We start from the raw sequence: 22,406 nt of genomic DNA, 5'->3' as shown, positions 1-22,406 counted from the left end.
GAAACAGACAATGCAATTAATTTTTTGATTTTAGTGTCTTCAAATATGTCGACAGATTCGATTTCAATACATATATAGAACACCTACCACTATAACTCAAACAATACTCGAGTCATCCAATCCCACAAACAATTCAAAACTTTCTGTGTCCAATTGTTTTGTACATAGATTATTCCATTACACTTAGCCGAGGTAACTGAGACAAAGATGTAAACATACTCAAATACATGCAGCCTTCAACATTAACAACTCATTGATTGACTGATTGGTAAACGAACATGTACAAAACATCCAAAGATTCCAAAGTAATGGTAAATACCCCCGCCGCAGCAAACCTGCAGACTAAGCGAATTTCCATTTGACTGATTGATTTACACTGAAATGTCTACTTAAAAATATAACATTTATTCTCTATTTAAATAGAATTAGTTTAACTAGTACTTAGGTTTGCTGCATCAGGGAGGGTAAAACTGTTTTTTTTTTTTTTTTTTTTGTAAAACGTTAATAGTTAGTAAGAAATAAAAACATTTTCCAAATTTGATGAAAATATGTTCATAAACAAGCAAACTACAACAATTTACTTATTCTCCATAAGAATAACATGGGAATTTTAAATTTAAAATTTTTTGGAATTTTCTCCGTAACCATTAGGCGCATAATAACGCTTCAATATACTAAATTATTTGTTTTTTTAAGCTCTACAAAATGGTTTGGAAAGAAATTGCTAAATTTTATGTTTTTTGGGTCAAAAATGGGAAAAACCTAATTTTACCCCATAAAACCCCCCGTAAACACCCGTTCCCATGGTCCGATCATGCTGGATCGCGAACTCGTTCGAATAAACGTAGGTTTACACGTTTGTACCAAATTTCATCAAAATCGGATCATTTTTGCTCGAGTTATCGTGCTAACGGACACACATATATATATATATATATATATATATAAATATATATATAAATATATAAATATATAAATATATAAATATATAAATATATAAATATATAAATATATAAATATATATGAATTTGAACGGATGGTGTTTTTGACCTCTAGGGACCTCAAAATGAAAAAAAAAATCGGTCCCGCGTCCAGGTCTTACCATGAGTACTACGGTAATAGCTTATTCCCTATATGGGAAATTCGCTAAAAATGTGTATGCACTAAATATATTGTTTCTCTTAATAATGGTTTGGTATCAGAACTATCAATGAACAACTTAACAATATTGTACCTATAAGACCAAAAAGTTATCCAATTGGTTGAAAAGCCATAACAACAACCTTATTGGTACAACTGATAAGATTAGAATTTACAAAATCACGTTTGATGATTGACCCAGCTTCTACATAGGCTTAAACCTCTCACTTAGTTAGAAAACTCAGGATATTTATAAGACAATATTCCACATCAGTTGATACAAACCACAACAGATTTAAATGAGAATTGAAGAAATTCTCCTCATACACAGTAAATTAAATTTTAGAATACAATACAAGAATGAAATATATAAATATTTAAAAGAACCCACCCCCCTCCAATTTAAGTGAACAACGAGATGTCCATTTTATCCAGCACAAGTTAAAATATGACTTTGAAGCTATCAGCTTTAAAAATAATAATAGTGAAAACTCTACAAGCAATGAAGATTGAGGAAAATCTGAAAATCAAGAAAGGGACGTTACGTACCCAACTTGACAATGGCATTAATTGTGATAAAGAAACTCTTCTCAGTTTCGCTAATTTATTTGTGCTACTGACATGGGTATAGTTTGTTCTTCTTCTCGCCTTATTTTAAATAGAAATAGCCGACGTACCAAAAAAACTAAATTTGATAATTCTTTGTTTTTGCAATTATTTCTCCTCTTCGTCACATGTCCATAATTCTTCCTGGATAAAACTAGGCCTCCAGTTCCACGTAGCTATGTTCTTGTAAAACTTATTATCATGCCTCTCTCAGGCTCCTAATCCAATTCGCCTAAGGCTAGACATTAAAATTCTAAGGCTCTTTTTGGAATTTGTAACTTTAATTTATCAAATAGCTATCCTGCCTGATCCCTAGTCAATTTTTAAATACCTGACAAACCTATATCATATCTTTACTTTTAAGATAAGCTATACATTTCCAATAAACAATCAAATTAAACTTTAAACTACCTAATAAACCTATTGCTAAACAGCTAACAGTAACACCCTAATCTTTAACTCATCAAAATTGACGACATTTCATATTTTGAAATGTTTTCCTACAGTTTTTTCTGTTGTGGAGTTGTCCAGCATCGAAGTTTTCTAAAGGAGGGCCAGGTTGAGTCCTCTTAGGACATGCTTGCAAATCCTGGCCTCCAACATCCTACGGTCAACTCCCGCACACAACTATTTTTATTATTTTATTTATTTTTTTTTTTAAGAGGTTGGCGGCCTCTTTTAACCTTGCATTTGCCCGTCCACATAGACTAAGCGCCCGTGCGTGGATCGTTAACAGCAAAGCAAGGAGTGAGCCGGTACAGTACAAAGGTGAACTGTACTGATAAAATGTTATCGGCAGTGACCAGGATCCGAACCCACGACATCGCTGCCATGGGCCCGAAGTCCGCGACGCTACCGACTGAGCCACCGACTCACTACACTTCTCTACATCTACAAAATATTGAGTTACTAATCAGTTAACAACTGAACTTTTGAGTTCAGTTTAGTCAACATCAGTTCATGTGACCCAGCCGGAGAAAAAAACTTGTATAAACTTTCTTTTCATCTCATACCAGTCCATGCCCAATTTTGCAAAATATCTAAGTCTATCGCATATACACATGGGAGCGTAACATTAGCAAAACCTTGATGTATGTATATTAATGTTAGACAAGAGCTGGTTAACTTTGTTGAGTAAGATGACCATGTTTATCCAAATAAACTGACACTAAAACTTGATTTAAGAATAACTATTAGTAGAAAACATCCTGGAGGTAGCTCTACTACTAAAATAAAATACTCCCAAAAAGAACAAAATACCTCCTGCACAAGGTATTAGCAATTAAGTATCTGGTCCAAATTAAAATTCCTTTTACTAAATTCTACAAACCAAAAAATTCCTTCTGAAATCCCAAATCCCTTTGAACAGAACTTCCCCTTTACAAACCCTCCTCATAGAGCCTAACCTTAAGAGAGAGTGACTAGTATTCACCCCTGGGTTCCCTGCCCTGGACGACTGCCCCCTTTCCCTTCCTCAGGTGACCTATTTATTGACCTAGACAATTACTGAGGCAAAGCCCTCCTAGCCTCATAGTGCTTACATAAACACCTCCAGCACGCTTCCCATCTTGCAAGGCCTGACCACAGGTCATCAACCTAGCTTGCCTTGGCTATCCTCCATTACAACATGCAGTCATGACTCATTTGATGGTGATGGCGTTTGACGTTTGTGTCTCTCATGATTGTGGTCAGTTTTTTAGTGTTTTGTTTAGTGTTCTTCCTGGTGCCTCTTTCTCTGAGTTTCAGAAACAATTTCCTGATTTCTTCTTAAACCATTCTCTACTGAATATAACTATCAATGTCTATTTGTAATGTATGATAGGATTAAGGATGTATGTAAAAATTTGGACATAATGTTCACCTCTGCCATAATTATTGCTTACTTAAAAAGGCCAGTATTTTAAAATAATTTTGTCTTGTTTTAGGGAGTGAAGCTTTTGGCAGAAATTATTAAAGAACAAGCTACAAAAAAAATGTTGAAGAGGATTGAACTACTATGGAATCTACATTTTTGCGAACAGTGCTATAACCAGTTTATGTCATACTTGTGAATAATAAAAAAATAATCCTGTTCTATTACTACCTATCCTAAAATAAGCACATATATTTCCATTTTGACAGTGAGTGAATAAATCCCATTTTTGTTAAATTTTGTGCGTAATTTATAAGCTCCTAAAAGTTTCTTGGTCCAACGTGAAGTTCAAACGTAGCGTTAGTTTTCGGCTAACGAGGTCCACGGTTTCACAGACTAACAGAAACTGTCTTTTATTATAGTTGTTATCGGAGAGATGTATGAAAAGTATCTTTAAAAACCCCAATAATCCACACAATACATTTTCCCAATTCCCGCACTACTCTAAACCAATTGTATGTATAGACCATCCACAAAAGTTAAGGAAAGCTATTAATATACAAAACTACTATACAAGTCTGTTAATATAAATATATTAAACATCCTGATAAAGAAGACTACACCAGCTCTATTTTGTTTAAATCAATATACTTATAGTAACATCGAAGCTGACAAAATTGGAAAGACAGGATCAAACCAACAACACTTCAGAGAGCAAAAGCATTCGCCCAGCCATAACATAAACCTGATAAGTTCCTGCTAATAATTTATGTAGCATTACATAGTATCACTATCAGCCTAGTATCAGTAACAGCTAAATCAATATTGACATTGTAAGGTCTAGGGTCTATGCTGTATAACTGAATTATTGTGAAAAGCTGATTTATTATAAAACAATCATTCAGATGGTTTGTATGTAGTTTCATATATCAAGCCTATACTAGTAACTGCATTTACTTTTAGATTAGCCATTACATATGCTGAGGGTAAGTGTATTCCTAAATCCCCTAGTTTTTAACAGCATTATTTTGTTTTGTTTTTTTATCATAAGTACTAGTTAATCCTTTGTATGTGATTCTATTTTCAACTGGTTTTAATTCTGAGACAGCACTTTTGTGTCACATCTGTGAAATTTGTTTTTGTTGGAAAATCACTTAGAGGAGATCCATTTAAATATTTCGATGTAATAGAGGATCCCAGTTCAAGTGGACCATGTTTTTCAAATCCTCTCCAAATTTCCAAGTCATGGTTCTAAGTGAAAGTTTTTATTGCTACACTGTTACCTTGTATAGACTCACTATTTACTCCCAAGTAATAAATTCTTACTGTTACTTACTACAGAAGATAACTTATATTTAATAGTTATCTGAGGGATGTATGAAAAGTATCTTAAAAAACCCAATAATCTACACAATACATTTTCCTAATACCCTCACTACTCTAAACCAAACCTCCTGTAAACCATAAAAAGGAAAACTACGAATATACAACACTACACAACCATATTACAAACATGTAAATAGATCAAACACCCTTATACACAAAAAAGGAGAATACACCAGCTCAAAGATTTTTGAATCAATATACTACATAGAAATTTACAAAATTGAAAATACAGGAACAAACCAACAACACTTCAGAGACCAAAGCATTTGCCCAGCCCTGACATAAACCTGTTAAGTTCCCACGCCCAACTGTAAAACAACCTAAATTTTAACACTCCCAGTAAAAAAGAAAAAAAAGGAAGAAAACGGTCTTGCCAGCCTATGGCCATCGTTGCTTTGTTTGCTCGACCTGACCATTCATGTCTATGATAAATAGACAAAAAAAGGTCCAGGTGTGACGATCTAGAATATTCTTGCCTTACTTCGCTACTAATTTTTTTATTTTTGACTCCAGTTTGATGGCCATACTCTGTAAACCTGCCTTTAGGGGTTGACACCAGTTATTCATCAGGTAGTCACCAAAATTATTTTCTAAATCTTGGGATTATATTTCAAAAAGACAATGCGAGAGAGTGCACTTGGTGCGTTAAGCTTCTCTCTGACTCGGGTTGCCTCGACTCGCCTAGTGTTGCGCTCGCCTGTGCTCTTGCAGACTCAGCGTCAGTTTTGATCCGGGGTTGACGGCTAGAGAGACAAGAGAGTTAGCTTGGGGTCTGTACACGAAGGTCCAAATCATCTCCACCTTGTTTTTGTGGTAACGCGGTACATTTTTTAATCTTTACTTTTTTTATAACGGATTTGTCCAGAATACTTTTTATCTTACTTCAAATAATTGATTGGTTGATTTATATTTTTATATTTTGTATTATCAATTTTATTCGAGTTATAGGAGGAGTACCTTTTAACTGTTCAATTGGGGTCATCAAGTACTTTGAAGTTGTTTTATAAACATTTATTTATTAACATTGTAATTTTTTCCTGGTAATAGTTAATTTATTTTGTATACTTTTGTTTCGATCCGTTTAGGAAATAATTTAGTTTTTTGTTCCTGGTATTAACATTTTGTCTTTAATTTAAGTTTAAAATTGAATTAAAATTGTATGATTCCTGCCTAAATATTGTTTAATACCTCTCACTACATAACGAATGTTAGTATTTCATTTTTGCCAAATATTGTTATAACCTCTTTGAGATCCCGTAATGTCACGTAACTTTCAATCGTGACAAATTGGTGGAGGCGCCGGGGAAAAATTTCGGTATCTCTCATACTGAATCGAAATGCACACCATTTTCAAGGACTAGTACCACAACTATGGACATACCCCAAACCTCAGGGACTCAGCCTTATGGCAAAAGAAGCAAAGGAAAACTGTCACTTTCGATGACAGAAACCAGGAATTGCAAGAAAGTAAGTGACAACAAATCGTCTTTAATGAATACCAGAGAGGCAGAAGCCTAAAAGCCATCGCCACAGCTTATATCTGGGTTGTCAACGAAAACAGACTCGGTTTGTTCAACCTCCATACCTCATCCCAGATAGCAAACATAATCCTAACCTCCTTCAGACGAATGAAGCAGGAGCTGTCCAAGAAAGAATCGCTGAAAGGACATGACTCTAAAGATTTTACAGTGACATAATGTGGAAACATAGTCAACATCAAGAGAGACTCTGTAGAAACCATCTTCAGGAATGTATTACAAGGAATGTATTGTGACTTTTAATGTACTTTCAGAAAGATTGTAAATTTTATATTTCCACAATGTAATATTATGTCATTAGTTATTTGCAAAGATCAGAGTTGTAGATTACTCACTAGGTCTCAGTGAACGACCTTGCCTAGCAGCTGACACAGCGCAGAGACAACAACCGCTGATACTGTAGGGGTGGAGTGTGCTAACGCTGACGTGAGCTATTGTAGGTTGTTGTTATCATTCAAACTGTGGGAGTATGTTGTTAAACAATTTTAAACTTGCTTTGAGAAATGTTTTATGGTGAAAAATGAGCTGATTCAACTCTTGTGGCACTGGCGGGGACCACCGTTCGAACTATCTCTAGGATGACTGCAGGCCTGGGGCGACGCGGATCTTCAAGCTACCACGACAGCGACAGGGATCAGCTTTATCGATGGAGTGTGTGGAGAAGTTGTTGGACGCTGAACCAAAGAGGATTTGAGAAAGCTGTGCCCATTCTACTGCAGCCCTTCTCATGGTGGCGTGTTGGTGACACAGATGGCAAAGGACTTTTTCCTGGTCACGAATCCTTCGAACATCACCCTTTCCTGTCCCACTTTTTCGTCAGTTTTACCCGTAGATGTGCCAGGGGAGTTTGAGATTAAAATAGGTTTCAATTGCGAGTTGATTGATGGGGGCGTGGTTTAAATATCCAGGCAATACCCTTGTTTGCCGAACACAGATTTACCTTCCATAATTCATGTACTGCCTGGGGCGTGGACTTTTTGGACAATTCACAGTAGATCCGTTTGTGTCTAATTCTAGTGCGGTTTTTAGAAATTGTTCTCAGATTTCAAATACGAATTGGACTGTTTTTTCTCCCTCTTTTGTGGTCCACCAGGACATTCCACCATGGGTGGTGACGTAGTTTTGCCAGACACATGGTGGGATGTCACATATGTGTCGTCTTTGAAATACATTGTGATTTTTGTACGGTTGGGGATTTTATGGGTTCTTTTGATTTATATAAGTCTAAAATTGTACAAGTTTAATGTTGAAGTTGCACTGTTGGATTTAAATGCACAGATTAATAGGAAATTAGGGGGGAGTAATTATAATAGACATTTTTGACCAATGAGTGAGATGTTATATACAATAGAACTTTGATTGTATTTTTTTTAAATTTACTTTGTTTTTAAACTTTTTGGTGAGATTTATATAGTGGAGACGCTGAGGACATCGTCTCGTAAGTTAGGGGGGGGGGGATGTAAAGGAGAGACGGGTTTATGTATGTAAATTAGAGTTTTTCAGAGAAAGCTGCATTCTACATATGAAAAAGGTGAAGGAAACTGGTTTCACCATGTTCAGTAATGCCAGCGTACAGACAGTCAGGGTGATTGTCTCTCACTCAGTGTGGGGAAACCATTGGGAGGAACTCAATGTGGACTTCGTGACCGTCAAGTTCATGAACAGGAGAGACCTAGGCGACTCTTTCAACCGAAAAGGGTCATCCAAGACATTAGTAACCTTCAAGATGATTCCAAGTACACCAAGCTATCGGAAGCACTCCCCACCAACTACACCTCCGAAGGGACACAGCATTTGGTGAAGATGAGTCTTTTCAGACAAAAGGAAAGCCATGCTCAGCAACCCATTCCAAGAGAAACTCAGCAAGTCGGTCAACACGCAACCAGGGAGGGGACACCGGGAATCTCTACAATCAACTCTCCACCTATAAAGCCTTGGTGTTCAAGAGAGCCATATAAGAGCACGGAATTGTCTAAGTTGTAGGGGAATGGAAAGACATCAACGCATTGTCCGATTCCCCTGTTCATGTCCAAGGAGTAGAGAGTAGAATCTGCTTTGTATATCATGCTTATATTCATTATGTAAACCCATTTAATATATACTTTTATGTAAAATCAAAGGCATAGGCTATGTATATGTAATCTCTTTTTCATCAGATTATTAAAGATAGAGGAAGACAATTTGATAGTAATTTATTCCAGGATTTAACTAACAATTTTGGTACCCATCACTTTAAAACTACAGCGTATCACCCTAAAGCTAATGTAAAGATCGAAAGATGGCACTGATATCCAGGTGTAAACTCTGAAAACGATGAAAGAGTCTGGTAGAGTTCAGGCATTCCCCAGGTAATTCGCAGGGCATGCCTAACCTACAAATTGTTCTTGTTATTCTTCATAGAAGGCAAAACAACAGGATTAACAATATTTCAGAAGAAGAAGCCACCTAATAATTGTACATATTGGAAACAAAAATAGATTTTTGAAACCCCCAGATAATGAAAACGAAGATGCCAGTTGATTTTCACAGCAAACAAAAATTAGTTGGAGAAACTGATGTCCACACAGAGATGGCTAGACCTTGTTTTGAAGAGTGATTTAGAACAATTCTACCAATCACCAGTGCTAGAAAGACTAAAGAAGGGTGTGGATGAGGAGGATAATAGACCTCTTATTTATGGAATCCCCTAGTTAAACATTAGGATACATAATTCCTAAGTAGGACCGCCAGGTAAGTACAGTTATAATTACTAATGTGATGGTAGGACGACTTTGATAGGACAACTCAGCTGTAAGGATGGTATTCAGGACACCAATAAACTTATTGCTATGCTTAGATGGCGTACAATGTGGTTTTGATTGGGAGTCTGAATACTACAGGCCAGGACACAAGGCGAACCTCTAAGATCCATCATTCGCATATGGTGTGACATACACAGGTATCTACAGGGCTCTGAAAGAAAAGAGTGGAGATGACAAGGCAGATGAGATTGCACACAGAAGTGCATCGAAGAAAATTGGACGCTTGGTACAGGCTGGATATGTTGTAACCTCTGGAAATGCAATCAAGGCAGCTGCACTGGTACACCGAGTAACAGGAGTTTCAAGAGATGTTTGTATCAAATTGAGAGAATCCATTGACAAGGGAACAATCCTGGATACATATCAGGAAGAAAAGTACACCTAACTCTGGCCCTAGTCACACAATCAACCCATATGACATCAAGCGCACTACATCTTTGGATCCAGCCTATTGTTCACGCTAATAGGCAAATCACTCAATTCAAATAACTATACTGGTTGGATGAACAAAAGAACAAGATCCTTCTCAAGACCGCTAGGTTCAACGGATACAGACCCAAAACTGACCCATCTGAGACCGACTCTAGTTACATGCAGGAGGTTCTATGATGAGGTCAGAGTCTACTGGGACCATAGATCATTGTATTTCGAATTATATGGTCTATGTCCAAAAGCAATCACATAAGGGCCAAAGGAATCAGTGTCGTCGTAAATCTTCGAAGAAACTCGGAGATGAAAAATTTCTATATGATACTGGTATGGATCTAATCCACAAATGATATATTATTGAGCAGGAATGAGCTGGGAAAGTTTACACCCTATTTGTGCACCAATATGCCAATATCAATAACTTGGAGTAATGGCTCCATGGGCGAAGCTCATTCTTCCCCCTCACGAGGTTCATGTGTTTGCTTCAGATCGGCTCTTGACTTTATTTATGGTCGAACACTAGAGCTATCTCAGCGAAGTATGGTAGCTATACGGCTAACCAAATCTAGGGAAATCGCCGAAGTTCAAGTGCAGAAAGAATCATTGACCAGGCATTGAACATAGTAGAAATTTCCTGGTGGAGCAAGAATAGTGGACTTTATGGCAATACGAAACTGGAAACTCAACGGACACGACAACAAATGTATAATCAAAGTGTTGGATACCAGGGCAACTGAAGATTAAGTGTACATATCCAGCTTGAAGAACCAAAAGATACGTGCGATGCTTAATAAGGGGACTCACAACAAGAACAAAATAATTGAGGGTTCAAAAAATAGTAGGACTGCATTTCATGAAAGAAACATGTAGAATGAGGATATAAATAGTATCAATGATAGAACATCTGGTAATTCATTATATTATCATATTGGAATCAAAGAATGCCACACTTTCACCTCATCAGTTTGCATACCAGTATTTTGGAGAGGAAGGATTTACAATAGGTCAAAGAGGAGAGGATATATATGTTGTTATGTACCAACCAGTAGTAGTCAATTTTACTTAAAATTCTGAACGACTATGCTACCAGGAAATACCAGTTATCAATATGGGAGTCATAAAAATTATGTCTCCCAGCTCAGGGCTTCTTCGCAATGAAGGTACCTTGGTAGAATGCTCTTCTATTATGCCAGTCAAGTACAAATTGCAAAACAATTGGTACACTATAATTCCAGGAGGAATCATGTCGGCTACACCTCCGGACAAGAAAAAAATCAACCAATCAGACGATTGGGAATTCATAGGCATTGAGAATTTTGCATATGCAGGATATACACCCCCAAGATCTTGATATAATAGAAAGGATTATGTAACCCTCATTAAACCATAATGCGATCACAACCCAAGTAACAAGAGCCATTACAGGAGAAGGACATTTAACTGGACCAGCTTCTGTTACCAACATGATGACACCTGAAGAATTAGTAAAATTTGGAAATAGCAAAATCGGTCAGATATGGGGGACAAGATACTCTATCACCTCGGTTGGTTTGGTAATTACGTTTCAGCAATAATAGGGATAACGCTGATATTGAAATCTGTTATATTTATGATCGATCCTCTGATAAACATGAAGGAATTATACGACGACATTGGATTTTCATGGAAGTTATGTTTTGCTTGGTGGTAAACTCTCGTCCATTATTTTCTCAGGAAGAATGAGAAAGAGAGACGAAATAATGATAATCCAAACAGAATTAAATCTATTAATGATCACAAGGATGACACGGTGGGAAAAGTTCAAGTCTAAGGTTACTACAACTTTCACTGCCTCATTTAAACCGTTTTCACTAAGTTCCAAAATTTCTCTAGTAAAGCCTACCGTATACGTTGTCAAAAAAAATTTAACCTTAAATATCTACTGCTAAACCAACCTTTGATCCTCCCTGTTCATCTCGCGTTGTACACCACATCATATGTTGACTATAGCAAGCATGTGACGATGTAGCATGCTTGGTATGACATACGTATTACATAGGACTAATATAGTAGAAATGTCATACCATAGCATGCTAGGTATTTCTTTGAGTGAAACTTGCTCATCATATAAACAACTATTAACCATCGATTATTGATTGATTAATGATTATTAATTATTGATTATTTGATTATTGATTATCGATTATACAATATAATCGATTACATCAGCTAGTCACGACTTTGTGCTAGAAACCACACTTGTGCCAGAACCCGGTGTTGCTACTGGCAGAAGGGGGTACTAAGTATGACATCCCTACCATAGTAGACATGTCATACATAGCATGCTAGGTATGACATTCGTAGCACACACGAGTACTATAGTAAACATGTCATATTTACTATAGTAGACGTGACATGCTGGGTATGTCATACCTGGTACCCTTTTGGCCAGTAACCGCAAATCCTCACTACTCTTATGCCTGGCCGGTTATATATAGTTCTTAACCGCGGACGGTTCTCCTATCAGTTGAAACGGGACTCCAATGAAATCATATCCACTTTACGATTAGCCTAATCTTTAAATATTTTGTTTGATTAAAATAGAATATTAGTAGGTAGTAGGGTAACTCCTATGCCAACAGCTGTCATGGCAGATGTGGTAAATTTGATTGATTTAAAGGGTATCCTTAGGAAACTACGTCAGAGCAGGTGGTTTCCGGTGCAACGTCACATAGTGACGTCATAGGTGATGTGTAATATGTTCAAGGTCATTTGTTTGTGTTTTAAAAAAAAGGAAGCTAGCCTACAGTTGTAGTGTAGGATAGCTTCCTTGTTTTGTTTATTGTTTATTTTTATAAAACATGAGGAATGACAATAACTTACATACTATTACAATTAATAAGGAAAACATGTATGAACGTACGTATCTAGAGTGAGCGTCTGTTAAAGTGTAAAACGATTGAGTTTATTGGTGGCCTTTATAAAGGCCGTTTTGTGGAGCTCGGCGATGCTTGTGTACTTGGATGTTTACTTCTTCAACTCCTCTATTGTATTATGGAGCTCTTTCCATCTTGCCATGTCTGCATTGTGCTCAGCCCATTCGATGTTGTCTCGAGGCTGAGCGCACCAAACACGATCAAATTTGCGTCGAAGCTCTTTCTCCTCCTCTAGCAGTTGAAGTAGTTTTTTTCCTTTCGTTTTCGCTCCTGCTCTTCTGCCTCGATGCATGCTTGGTGTAGGTCAGAGTCTTCAATATCGCTTGTCCACTGTTGTTGTAGGTTGGCCATCTTGTGCAAAGTAAACGAGAAAGGTTGAGTTGACTGGTGAAGAGCTGGATGCGAAGTGACTGTTGCGTGTAAAGAAGTGCAGGTCCCTGACAAAGTGGGCGGAGCTAAAGCAGTAGGGGTGGGGGAAAGTAGTAGAGGTGGGGGAGAGCATTATGCGGGTATCAATCCATACGTTTTAAAAGTAGTTTGATTCTACGTCCTTTGTCTTGTGAGGGATGTTTCCGTTTTTCTTTATACGTTTTACAATTACATTGACAATAGGAGAACGATTCACATTTTTTACAAGCCATTCCATCTACTTGACATTCAGGTGTTTTGAAACACTTTAGATTACAACAATAGTATTTTAAATCGTATTCAGATTTGTGATCAACAGATGAATTAGAATTACACTGTGACATGTTGCTCGACTGAATTTTAAAACAAGAATGAGAAGCAATGTGTTGCGAGCTGCTATATATAGTGTAAAAGCCTACAGCTGTCATGCATCTGCCACATCTTAGTCCACATTTTTCCAGAGTAGGTTAACCATTTGTGTTAGATCGTGTATGTAATTTTGATGCTTGTCTTGATATGTTTTACACCTACCTATGCAATAGCCAACAGAGTCACATTTTCTACAAGCTTTTCCATCAACTTTACTTTCAGGCTTTCTAAAACATTTTAAATTACAACAATAGTTATCCAAATCGTATTTGGATTTGTAAACAAAAGGTAAATTGTATTTACGCTGTGACATGATGCTCGATGAATTGTTGAAACAAGACTGAGAGCACCTGCGTGTAAGACCTGTTATTTATAGTAAAAAGTTCAAGGTCATTCGTTTGAATTTAAAAAAAGAAACAACATATCAGCATATAGAATTAATTATATGCTGATATGTTGTTTCCTCTTTTAATTTTTTTTTTATTTATTTTTTCAACAACATAAACATTTTACAAACATATGTACATAGATGGTTATTTACAGAAAAAAACTTAAAACTAACATTGATGGGTGATGTGTAGAGATAGTTCAGTGGAATTGTTTCCGCAAACTCCGTGTGATACCAAATAGAGGGATCCTGGTTGAATACCTCGCAGGTCTTCGTTTTGTAGTTGCTGCACAAATCGTTTTGGAAGATAAACTTGAAATTTCGGTTCATCACCTGGTGAAAACGGTGCCTCGCTCAGTGATGCTAAAATTGCGTCTCCATGTGAAGTTTCTGTCTTCTTCAGCTCGTGAACGATGTAGTGTTTGTGTTCCTTCAATTCGTGACATTTCTTAGTACTTAGAATGCTGGATTTGGACTGGGTGTTGAACTGATCCACCAAAGACTGGAGAAACTGTTGTGAAGCCATTTTCTTGATTAGGACTACCTTGTGAGATGTTGCCTCTGCGATGTCTGGAGTAATACTGATGAGGATCCTGAGACTGTCCACTGTATTTATAGCACACGTTCCCCCCTCCACTGCTATTTCCTTCGTAATACTTCCACTGTTGCTGTTTGAATTTATTTTTGTCCCAATAGTGAAGAACTAGAAAATTAGCTAATCGGTATGCGTTTTGTAGTGCACATTGTGTTACTGTGTGATAAGAGTGATCTGTTAAAGTACAAATAGGTCCATAATTAATTTGATGATCCTTGTCCATTCTTATGTCGAAAACATCGTGATATGTGTATTGTTGTATCCATTGTCTTTTTTCCGATCCTCTTGTATAAATATGGGAAAACTTGTTAGAAAAATGATACATGATATTGTTCAAGTGCTTATAGCTTATCAATCCTTCGTTCCACTGAATATGGTGAAAATGTTTAGTTATCCATTTGTTTGTTCTTCTTGCTTTGTCATTCAATTGGTTTACTGAAAATGGAGCTTCAAATATAAACGGGTATACGACATGTGTAATCAAATCTAAAATCACTAATTCTTTTATCACAAATTCATCTTTGTTATTACGAAATGCTTGAAATTCTATTACACAGGGTTTTATATCCATAATGTTTAACCCTATCTACACACCACCACGTATAGTGTTCAACTGAATTCACACCGCGCCTTGGTCACTCTTTTATACTGTTTTTTTTAACTACACTTCTTGGGTTGCTGGTTCTTCTTGGTTTATAGTTTCATATTCTTCAACAGCTTCTATCGCTTCTTCATCAATTGATTCGAAGTTCCTTAACTGTCTCCACATACCAACTTCATGAGGCAATCTATTAAAAATAGATGTATCCACGTGTCCGTATAATATGGTGCTTTCCGGTTGTTTTTCCAGTGTATCAATTAAATACTCCTTGATGATTGAACTTGAGAACACAAGTTGTTTCATATATCTAGAGATAGGAGATGTTGCATGCATTAAAATGTAGAATTCTTCACGTGAGAGTAAAATTTTACTTTCATGTTGAGTTAAATCTCTAAATCGTACTTGTAGTGTTCCACGATTCTTTACTATGTCAATTTCATTGTCAGAATCCAAAAGTCGAATATTAGTTTTCCTTCCGCAAACATTAGTATTTAAGTAACATTCAATTAGATTTAAATGTTTTAGAAAAGATTCCCATGCCGTTTCAGAAAATATAACCTTTTTTGTACCATGCTGCAAGATTACTGTAGGTGTATATTCCGATGATTTCATTAGTCCAGCTGTTACACTTTTACCCAAACATAGTGAGATAGGATAGTAAATGCGTAGGAAAACTTCTTTCAGAATATTAATTGGGATTGTATCTTCATCTTTCCGCTTCCTCTTAGTGCCATTTTTTTTAGTTTTTTCTTCTTTGTCCTCCTTGTTTTCTTTGTCTTCTTGTTTTCGAAACTTTAAAAATTCTTCTATTTCATTGACGATTTTTTGATGGTTTTCTTGATCCAATAATGCTGCTTCCTCTGCATCCTTTTGTACGACTGATGGAGAACTCATTTTACTCATGATGTAGTGTAGGATGTTACCCATTCAACGAACGAGCAAAGACTGATTGGTAATGTGCGAAGCTCCTCCTTTTATAGCCGACTGGTGGTTGTGGTGAAACTCATTTACAACACTGTTTTGACTAATCCCGTCAATGGTGTGTACGTTACAATTTTATCATGCAAAATTAAACAATATGCAGATGTTGCATCAGGAACGTTCTCTTCAAACTCCATTTCTATTTTTATATCCACACTTGATGACTTTACAGATTCGTTTTGCTTTGAACAATCTATTACAATTATTGGAGCTTTTGATTCGTACTGCTCGGGAGACAGTATCGGGGTGTTTGTTTTCCCGTAGTATGAACTTTGGAATCTAGCGTACATATCATACAAAACAGTGTACCTCTTCTTAGTGAAAGAAATATTAAAGTTGTCGTAAGGGAAAAATTGTGAATTAAGAAACACTTTACAATTTGTTAGTTTGCAATGATCGAAATGGCCGGCATTAGCTAGTATATTATTCCTTTTTTTTGTTTGTAGTGCAAATATTACATATCTTGCTTTTTCCAAATGAGTAGATGTTTTTACAGTCCATGTATGTCTTTGTGTTTTAGGTAAAACTGGATATTCATGAAATTCCCAACTTCTGAATGGTATTACAATATCTCTATCTGATTTCAGTTGTCTCAACAGTGTTATTCTATGTTCGTCATTTAATCGTACATGTGGTACTCTCCAAACTATTTTGTCCAAAGTTAAATTCCAGTCTAAATTTGCATCAGTGGTTCCAGCTGCTGCGTAAATAGTATCCTTATCATTTGATGATCTTAATAACACTAATTCCTGTTTCACATTTATTATTACTCTTCTGTAATCTTCAGCAAAGCCTAGAAATAATTTCAATGGTATGTAGAAATCAAAGTTCCCTGCAGAATCAGGGGTGATTGTATCGTTATCGGGTGCAACCCATCCTCCAATTCTTAACAAATTCTTCTCGTTTTGTGTCAAAGATGCTAATCCTTTTAATGTGCTTGTTAAACCTACTTTCTTTGTAGAATCCACAGTTACTCCAGATATTTCATATCTAATTTCATCAAATAAAAATGCCATTGGATTATTGATAAAAGGAACGGTGGTTCCAGCTGTTCCATCTTTTTTTGTTACTCTTCCTTCAATATATAGATAACTTTCGCACGGAAGAGTATAAATATCCTGTTGTTGTATAGGAATTCTAATTTCATCATTATTATTCAATTTTGACGAAGCGTAGGGGTTGTGGTAGGAACTATGTGGTATAGGCTTATTTAATCTTAAACTTTATGATAGATTATTTATTATAAATCTATTTCAATGATTATGAAACAGATTTTTCCCGTTGCGAGGAAAAAATTAATAATTAGAAGAAGAACATATGTTAATTTTGTAAACAGTCAATGTGTAAATTATCTATGTTGTATTACAAATGTGTATAGTTTTGGATGTTGGTTTGTGTTTAATGGTATAAGTTATTAGTAATTACATTTTTATTTTAAGGATTTGGCATATGTGTAAGCCTATGATAAATAACACCATTTCAGAGTTCTGCCATTTTTGCCCAACTCTGTCCTGTAGAGTTTAGTAGCAGATACCTTATTGTCTACAAGTTGGCTAAATAACTTAGGTACGGTACTTTATAAAAGCTGACAGCCTTTTTACGTTGACTTAAATTGTAAGCTTACCTTTTTCCCGTCCATGGGCAGTTTGATTGTTAAAAATTCGCCCTTTAAATTGGAATAGGACTGTTACGTAAATTGTGAGTATTTCCATTGGTTAATAATCTTTTAGTTGACTCTTTTAAAATCATTGGAAATTATGACTGTTATTAGTTTTTAAACAAGTAATTTGTTTATAAATGACTCCTGTACTTCTTTGCAATTGCTCGATTTCGAGCAACATGTACACTAGTCTATGTACAAAACAATTAGGTGCAGAAAGTTTTAAATTGTTTGTGGGATTGGATGACTCGAGTATTGTTTGAGTTGTAGTGGTAGGTGATCTGTATTGAAATCGAATCGGTCAACATATTTGAAAACACTGAGATCAAAAGATTAATTACATTATCAGTTCCTCTGCTTATGTGAATTTATTGTTTTTGTGGATGGCAAAAGTCTCCGATCGAAGACTTATTAAGTTTTAACTAAGAACGGAAAAAATTACATGTGGCTCGACTTAATGGCTGGACTTTTCTAACAAAAAAAAAAAAATTTTTTTTAAATTTTGTTAAGTAGATGTCAATTTATTTAGAGGCTATAAACAACAGGTAAATGTACTTGGAACCTGTCTGAACACCATCCACAAGAACATAAGATTCACATTGGAGTAGGAAACAGACAATGCAATTAATTTTTTGATTTTAGTGTCTTCAAATATGTCGACAGATTCGATTTCAATACATATATAGAACACCTACCACTATAACTCAAACAATACTCGAGTCATCCAATCCCACAAACAATTCAAAACTTTCTGTGTCCAATTGTTTTGTACATAGATTATTCCATTACACTTAGCCGAGGTAACTGAGACAAAGATGTAAACATACTCAAATACATGCAGCCTTCAACATTAACAACTCATTGATTGACTGATTGGTAAACGAACATGTACAAAACATCCAAAGATTCCAAAGTAATTGGTAAATACCCCCGCCGCAGCAAACCTGCAGACTAAGCGAATTTCCATTTGACTGATTGGATTTACACTGAAATGTCTACTTAAAAATATAACATTTATTCTCTATTTAAATAGAATTAGTTTAACTAGTACTTAGGTTTGCTGCATCAGGGAGGGTAAAACTGTTTTTTTTTTTTTTTTTTTTGTAAAACGTTAATAGTTAGTAAGAAATAAAAACATTTTCCAAATTTGATGAAAATATGTTCATAAACAAGCAAACTACAACAATTTACTTATTCTCCATAAGAATAACATGGGAATTTTAAATTTAAAATTTTTTGGAATTTTCTCCGTAACCATTAGGCGCATAATAACGCTTCAATATACTAAATTATTTGTTTTTTTAAGCTCTACAAAATGGTTTGGAAAGAAATTGCTAAATTTTATGTTTTTTGGGTCAAAAATGGGAAAAACCTAATTTTACCCCATAAAACCCCCCGTAAACACCCGTTCCCATGGTCCGATCATGCTGGATCGCGAACTCGTTCGAATAAACGTAGGTTTACACGTTTGTACCAAATTTCATCAAAATCGGATCATTTTTGCTCGAGTTATCGTGCTAACGGACACACATATATATATATATATATATATATATATAAATATATATATAAATATATAAATATATAAATATATAAATATATAAATATATAAATATATAAATATATAAATATATAAATATATATGAATTTGAACGGATGGTGTTTTTGACCTCTAGGGACCTCAAAATGAAAAAAAAAATCGGTCCCGCGTCCAGGTCTTACCATGAGTACTACGGTAATAGCTTATTCCCTATATGGGAAATTCGCTAAAAATGTGTATGCACTAAATATATTGTTTCTCTTAATAATGGTTTGGTATCAGAACTATCAATGAACAACTTAACAATATTGTACCTATAAGACCAAAAAGTTATCCAATTGGTTGAAAAGCCATAACAACAACCTTATTGGTACAACTGATAAGATTAGAATTTACAAAATCACGTTTGATGATTGACCCAGCTTCTACATAGGCTTAAACCTCTCACTTAGTTAGAAAACTCAGGATATTTATAAGACAATATTCCACATCAGTTGATACAAACCACAACAGATTTAAATGAGAATTGAAAAATTCTCCTCATACACAGTAAATTAAATTTTAGAATACAATACAAGAATGAAATATATAAATATTTAAAAGAACCCACCCCCCTCCAATTTAAGTGAACAACGAGATGTCCATTTTATCCAGCACAAGTTAAAATATGACTTTGAAGCTATCAGCTTTAAAAATAATAATAGTGAAAACTCTACAAGCAATGAAGATTGAGGAAAATCTGAAAATCAAGAAAGGGACGTTACGTACCCAACTTGACAATGGCATTAATTGTGATAAAGAAACTCTTCTCAGTTTCGCTAATTTATTTGTGCTACTGACATGGGTATAGTTTGTTCTTCTTCTCGCCTTATTTTAAATAGAAATAGCCGACGTACCAAAAAAACTAAATTTGATAATTCTTTGTTTTTGCAATTATTTTCTCCTCTTCGTCACATGTCCATAATTCTTCCTGGATAAAACTAGGCCTCCAGTTCCACGTAGCTATGTTCTTGTAAAACTTATTATCATGCCTCTCTCAGGCTCCTAATCCAATTCGCCTAAGGCTAGACATTAAAATTCTAAGGCTCTTTTTGGAATTTGTAACTTTAATTTATCAAATAGCTATCCTGCCTGATCCCTAGTCAATTTTTAAATACCTGACAAACCTATATCATATCTTTACTTTTAAGATAAGCTATACATTTCCAATAAACAATCAAATTAAACTTTAAACTACCTAATAAACCTATTGCTAAACAGCTAACAGTAACACCCTAATCTTTAACTCATCAAAATTGACGACATTTCATATTTTGAAATGTTTTCCTACAGTTTTTTCTGTTGTGGAGTTGTCCAGCATCGAAGTTTTCTAAAGGAGGGCCAGGTTGAGTCCTCTTAGGACATGCTTGCAAATCCTGGCCTCCAACATCCTACGGTCAACTCCCGCACACAACTATTTTTATTATTTTATTTATTTTTTTTTTTAAGAGGTTGGCGGCCTCTTTTAACCTTGCATTTGCCCGTCCACATAGACTAAGCGCCCGTGCGTGGATCGTTAACAGCAAAGCAAGGAGTGAGCCGGTACAGTACAAAGGTGAACTGTACTGATAAAATGTTATCGGCAGTGACCAGGATCCGAACCCACGACATCGCTGCCATGGGCCCGAAGTCCGCGACGCTACCGACTGAGCCACCGACTCACTACACTTCTCTACATCTACAAAATATTGAGTTACTAATTCAGTTAACAACTGAACTTTTGAGTTCAGTTTAGTCAACATCAGTTCATGTGACCCAGCCGGAGAAAAAAACTTGTATAAACTTTCTTTTCATCTCATACCAGTCCATGCCCAATTTTGCAAAAATATCTAAGTCTATCGCATATACACATGGGAGCGTAACATTAGCAAAACCTTGATGTATGTATATTAATGTTAGACAAGAGCTGGTTAACTTTGTTGAGTAAGATGACCATGTTTATCCAAATAAACTGACACTAAAACTTGATTTAAGAATAACTATTAGTAGAAAACATCCTGGAGGTAGCTCTACTACTAAAATAAAATACTCCCAAAAAGAACAAAATACTCCTGCACAAGGTATTAGCAATTAAGTATCTGGTCCAAATTAAAATTCCTTTTACTAAATTCTACAAACCAAAAAATTCCTTCTGAAATCCCAAATCCCTTTGAACAGAACTTCCCCTTTACAAACCCTCCTCATAGAGCCTAACCTTAAGAGAGAGTGACTAGTATTCACCCCTGGGTTCCCTGCCCTGGACGACTGCCCCCTTTCCCTTCCTCAGGTGACCTATTTATTGACCTAGACAATTACTGAGGCAAAGCCCTCCTAGCCTCATAGTGCTTACATAAACACCTCCAGCACGCTTCCCATCTTGCAAGGCCTGACCACAGGTCATCAACCTAGCTTGCCTTGGCTATCCTCCATTACAACATGCAGTCATGACTCATTTGATGGTGATGGCGTTTGACGTTTGTGTCTCTCATGATTGTGGTCAGTTTTTTAGTGTTTTGTTTAGTGTTCTTCCTGGTGCCTCTTTCTCTGAGTTTCAGAAACAATTTCCTGATTTCTTCTTAAACCATTCTCTACTGAATATAACTATCAATGTCTATTTGTAATGTATGATAGGATTAAGGATGTATGTAAAAATTTGGACATAATGTTCACCTCTGCATAATTATTGCTTACTTAAAAAGGCCAGTATTTTAAAATAATTTTGTCTTGTTTTAGGGAGTGAAGCTTTTGGCAGAAATTATTAAAGAACAAGCTACAAAAAAATGTTGAAGAGGATTGAACTACTATGGAATCTACATTTTTGCGAACAGTGCTATAACCAGTTTATGTCATACTTGTGAATAATAAAAAAATAATCCTGTTCTATTACTACCTATCCTAAAATAAGCACATATATTTCCATTTTGACAGTGAGTGAATAAATCCCATTTTTGTTAAATTTTGTGCGTAATTTATAAGCTCCTAAAAGTTTCTTGGTCCAACGTGAAGTTCAAACGTAGCGTTAGTTTTCGGCTAACGAGGTCCACGGGTTTCACAGACTAACAGAAACTGTCTTTTATTATAGTTGTTATCGGAGAGATGTATGAAAAGTATCTTTAAAAACCCCAATAATCCACACAATACATTTTCCCAATTCCCGCACTACTCTAAACCAATTGTAT

At 35.7% G+C, this 22,406-nt stretch overlaps 1 protein-coding gene across 2 annotated transcripts in view; it reads left to right on the top strand.

The window, feature by feature from the left end:
* LOC129001184 (kynurenine/alpha-aminoadipate aminotransferase, mitochondrial-like) overlaps positions 1 to 22,164 on the top strand; it is a 42,072-nt gene extending 19,908 nt beyond the window's left edge. The window contains exon 11 of one of the 2 annotated variants that reach the window (XM_054428396.1): positions 21,961 to 22,164. In XM_054428396.1, coding sequence (XP_054284371.1) covers positions 21,961 to 22,014 — 54 coding nt within the window. In that variant the 3' untranslated portion in view covers positions 22,015 to 22,164. Of the gene's footprint in view, positions 1 to 3,671; positions 3,876 to 21,960 lie in introns of those variants that run through there. The other variant, XM_054428395.1, reaches the window with a different exon arrangement.
* The last annotated feature ends 242 nt before the right edge of the window (positions 22,165 to 22,406 follow it).

This window comes from Macrosteles quadrilineatus, unplaced genomic scaffold (assembly GCF_028750875.1).
Source record: "Macrosteles quadrilineatus isolate MER2022 unplaced genomic scaffold, UCM_ALF_1.0 Scaffold_8__2_contigs__length_117827958, whole genome shotgun sequence".
In the NCBI taxonomy this organism is placed as follows: Eukaryota; Metazoa; Arthropoda; class Insecta; order Hemiptera; family Cicadellidae; genus Macrosteles; species Macrosteles quadrilineatus.
Note: the sequence above shows the minus strand (reverse complement) of the source record. Positions and strands in the feature narration are given on the sequence as shown.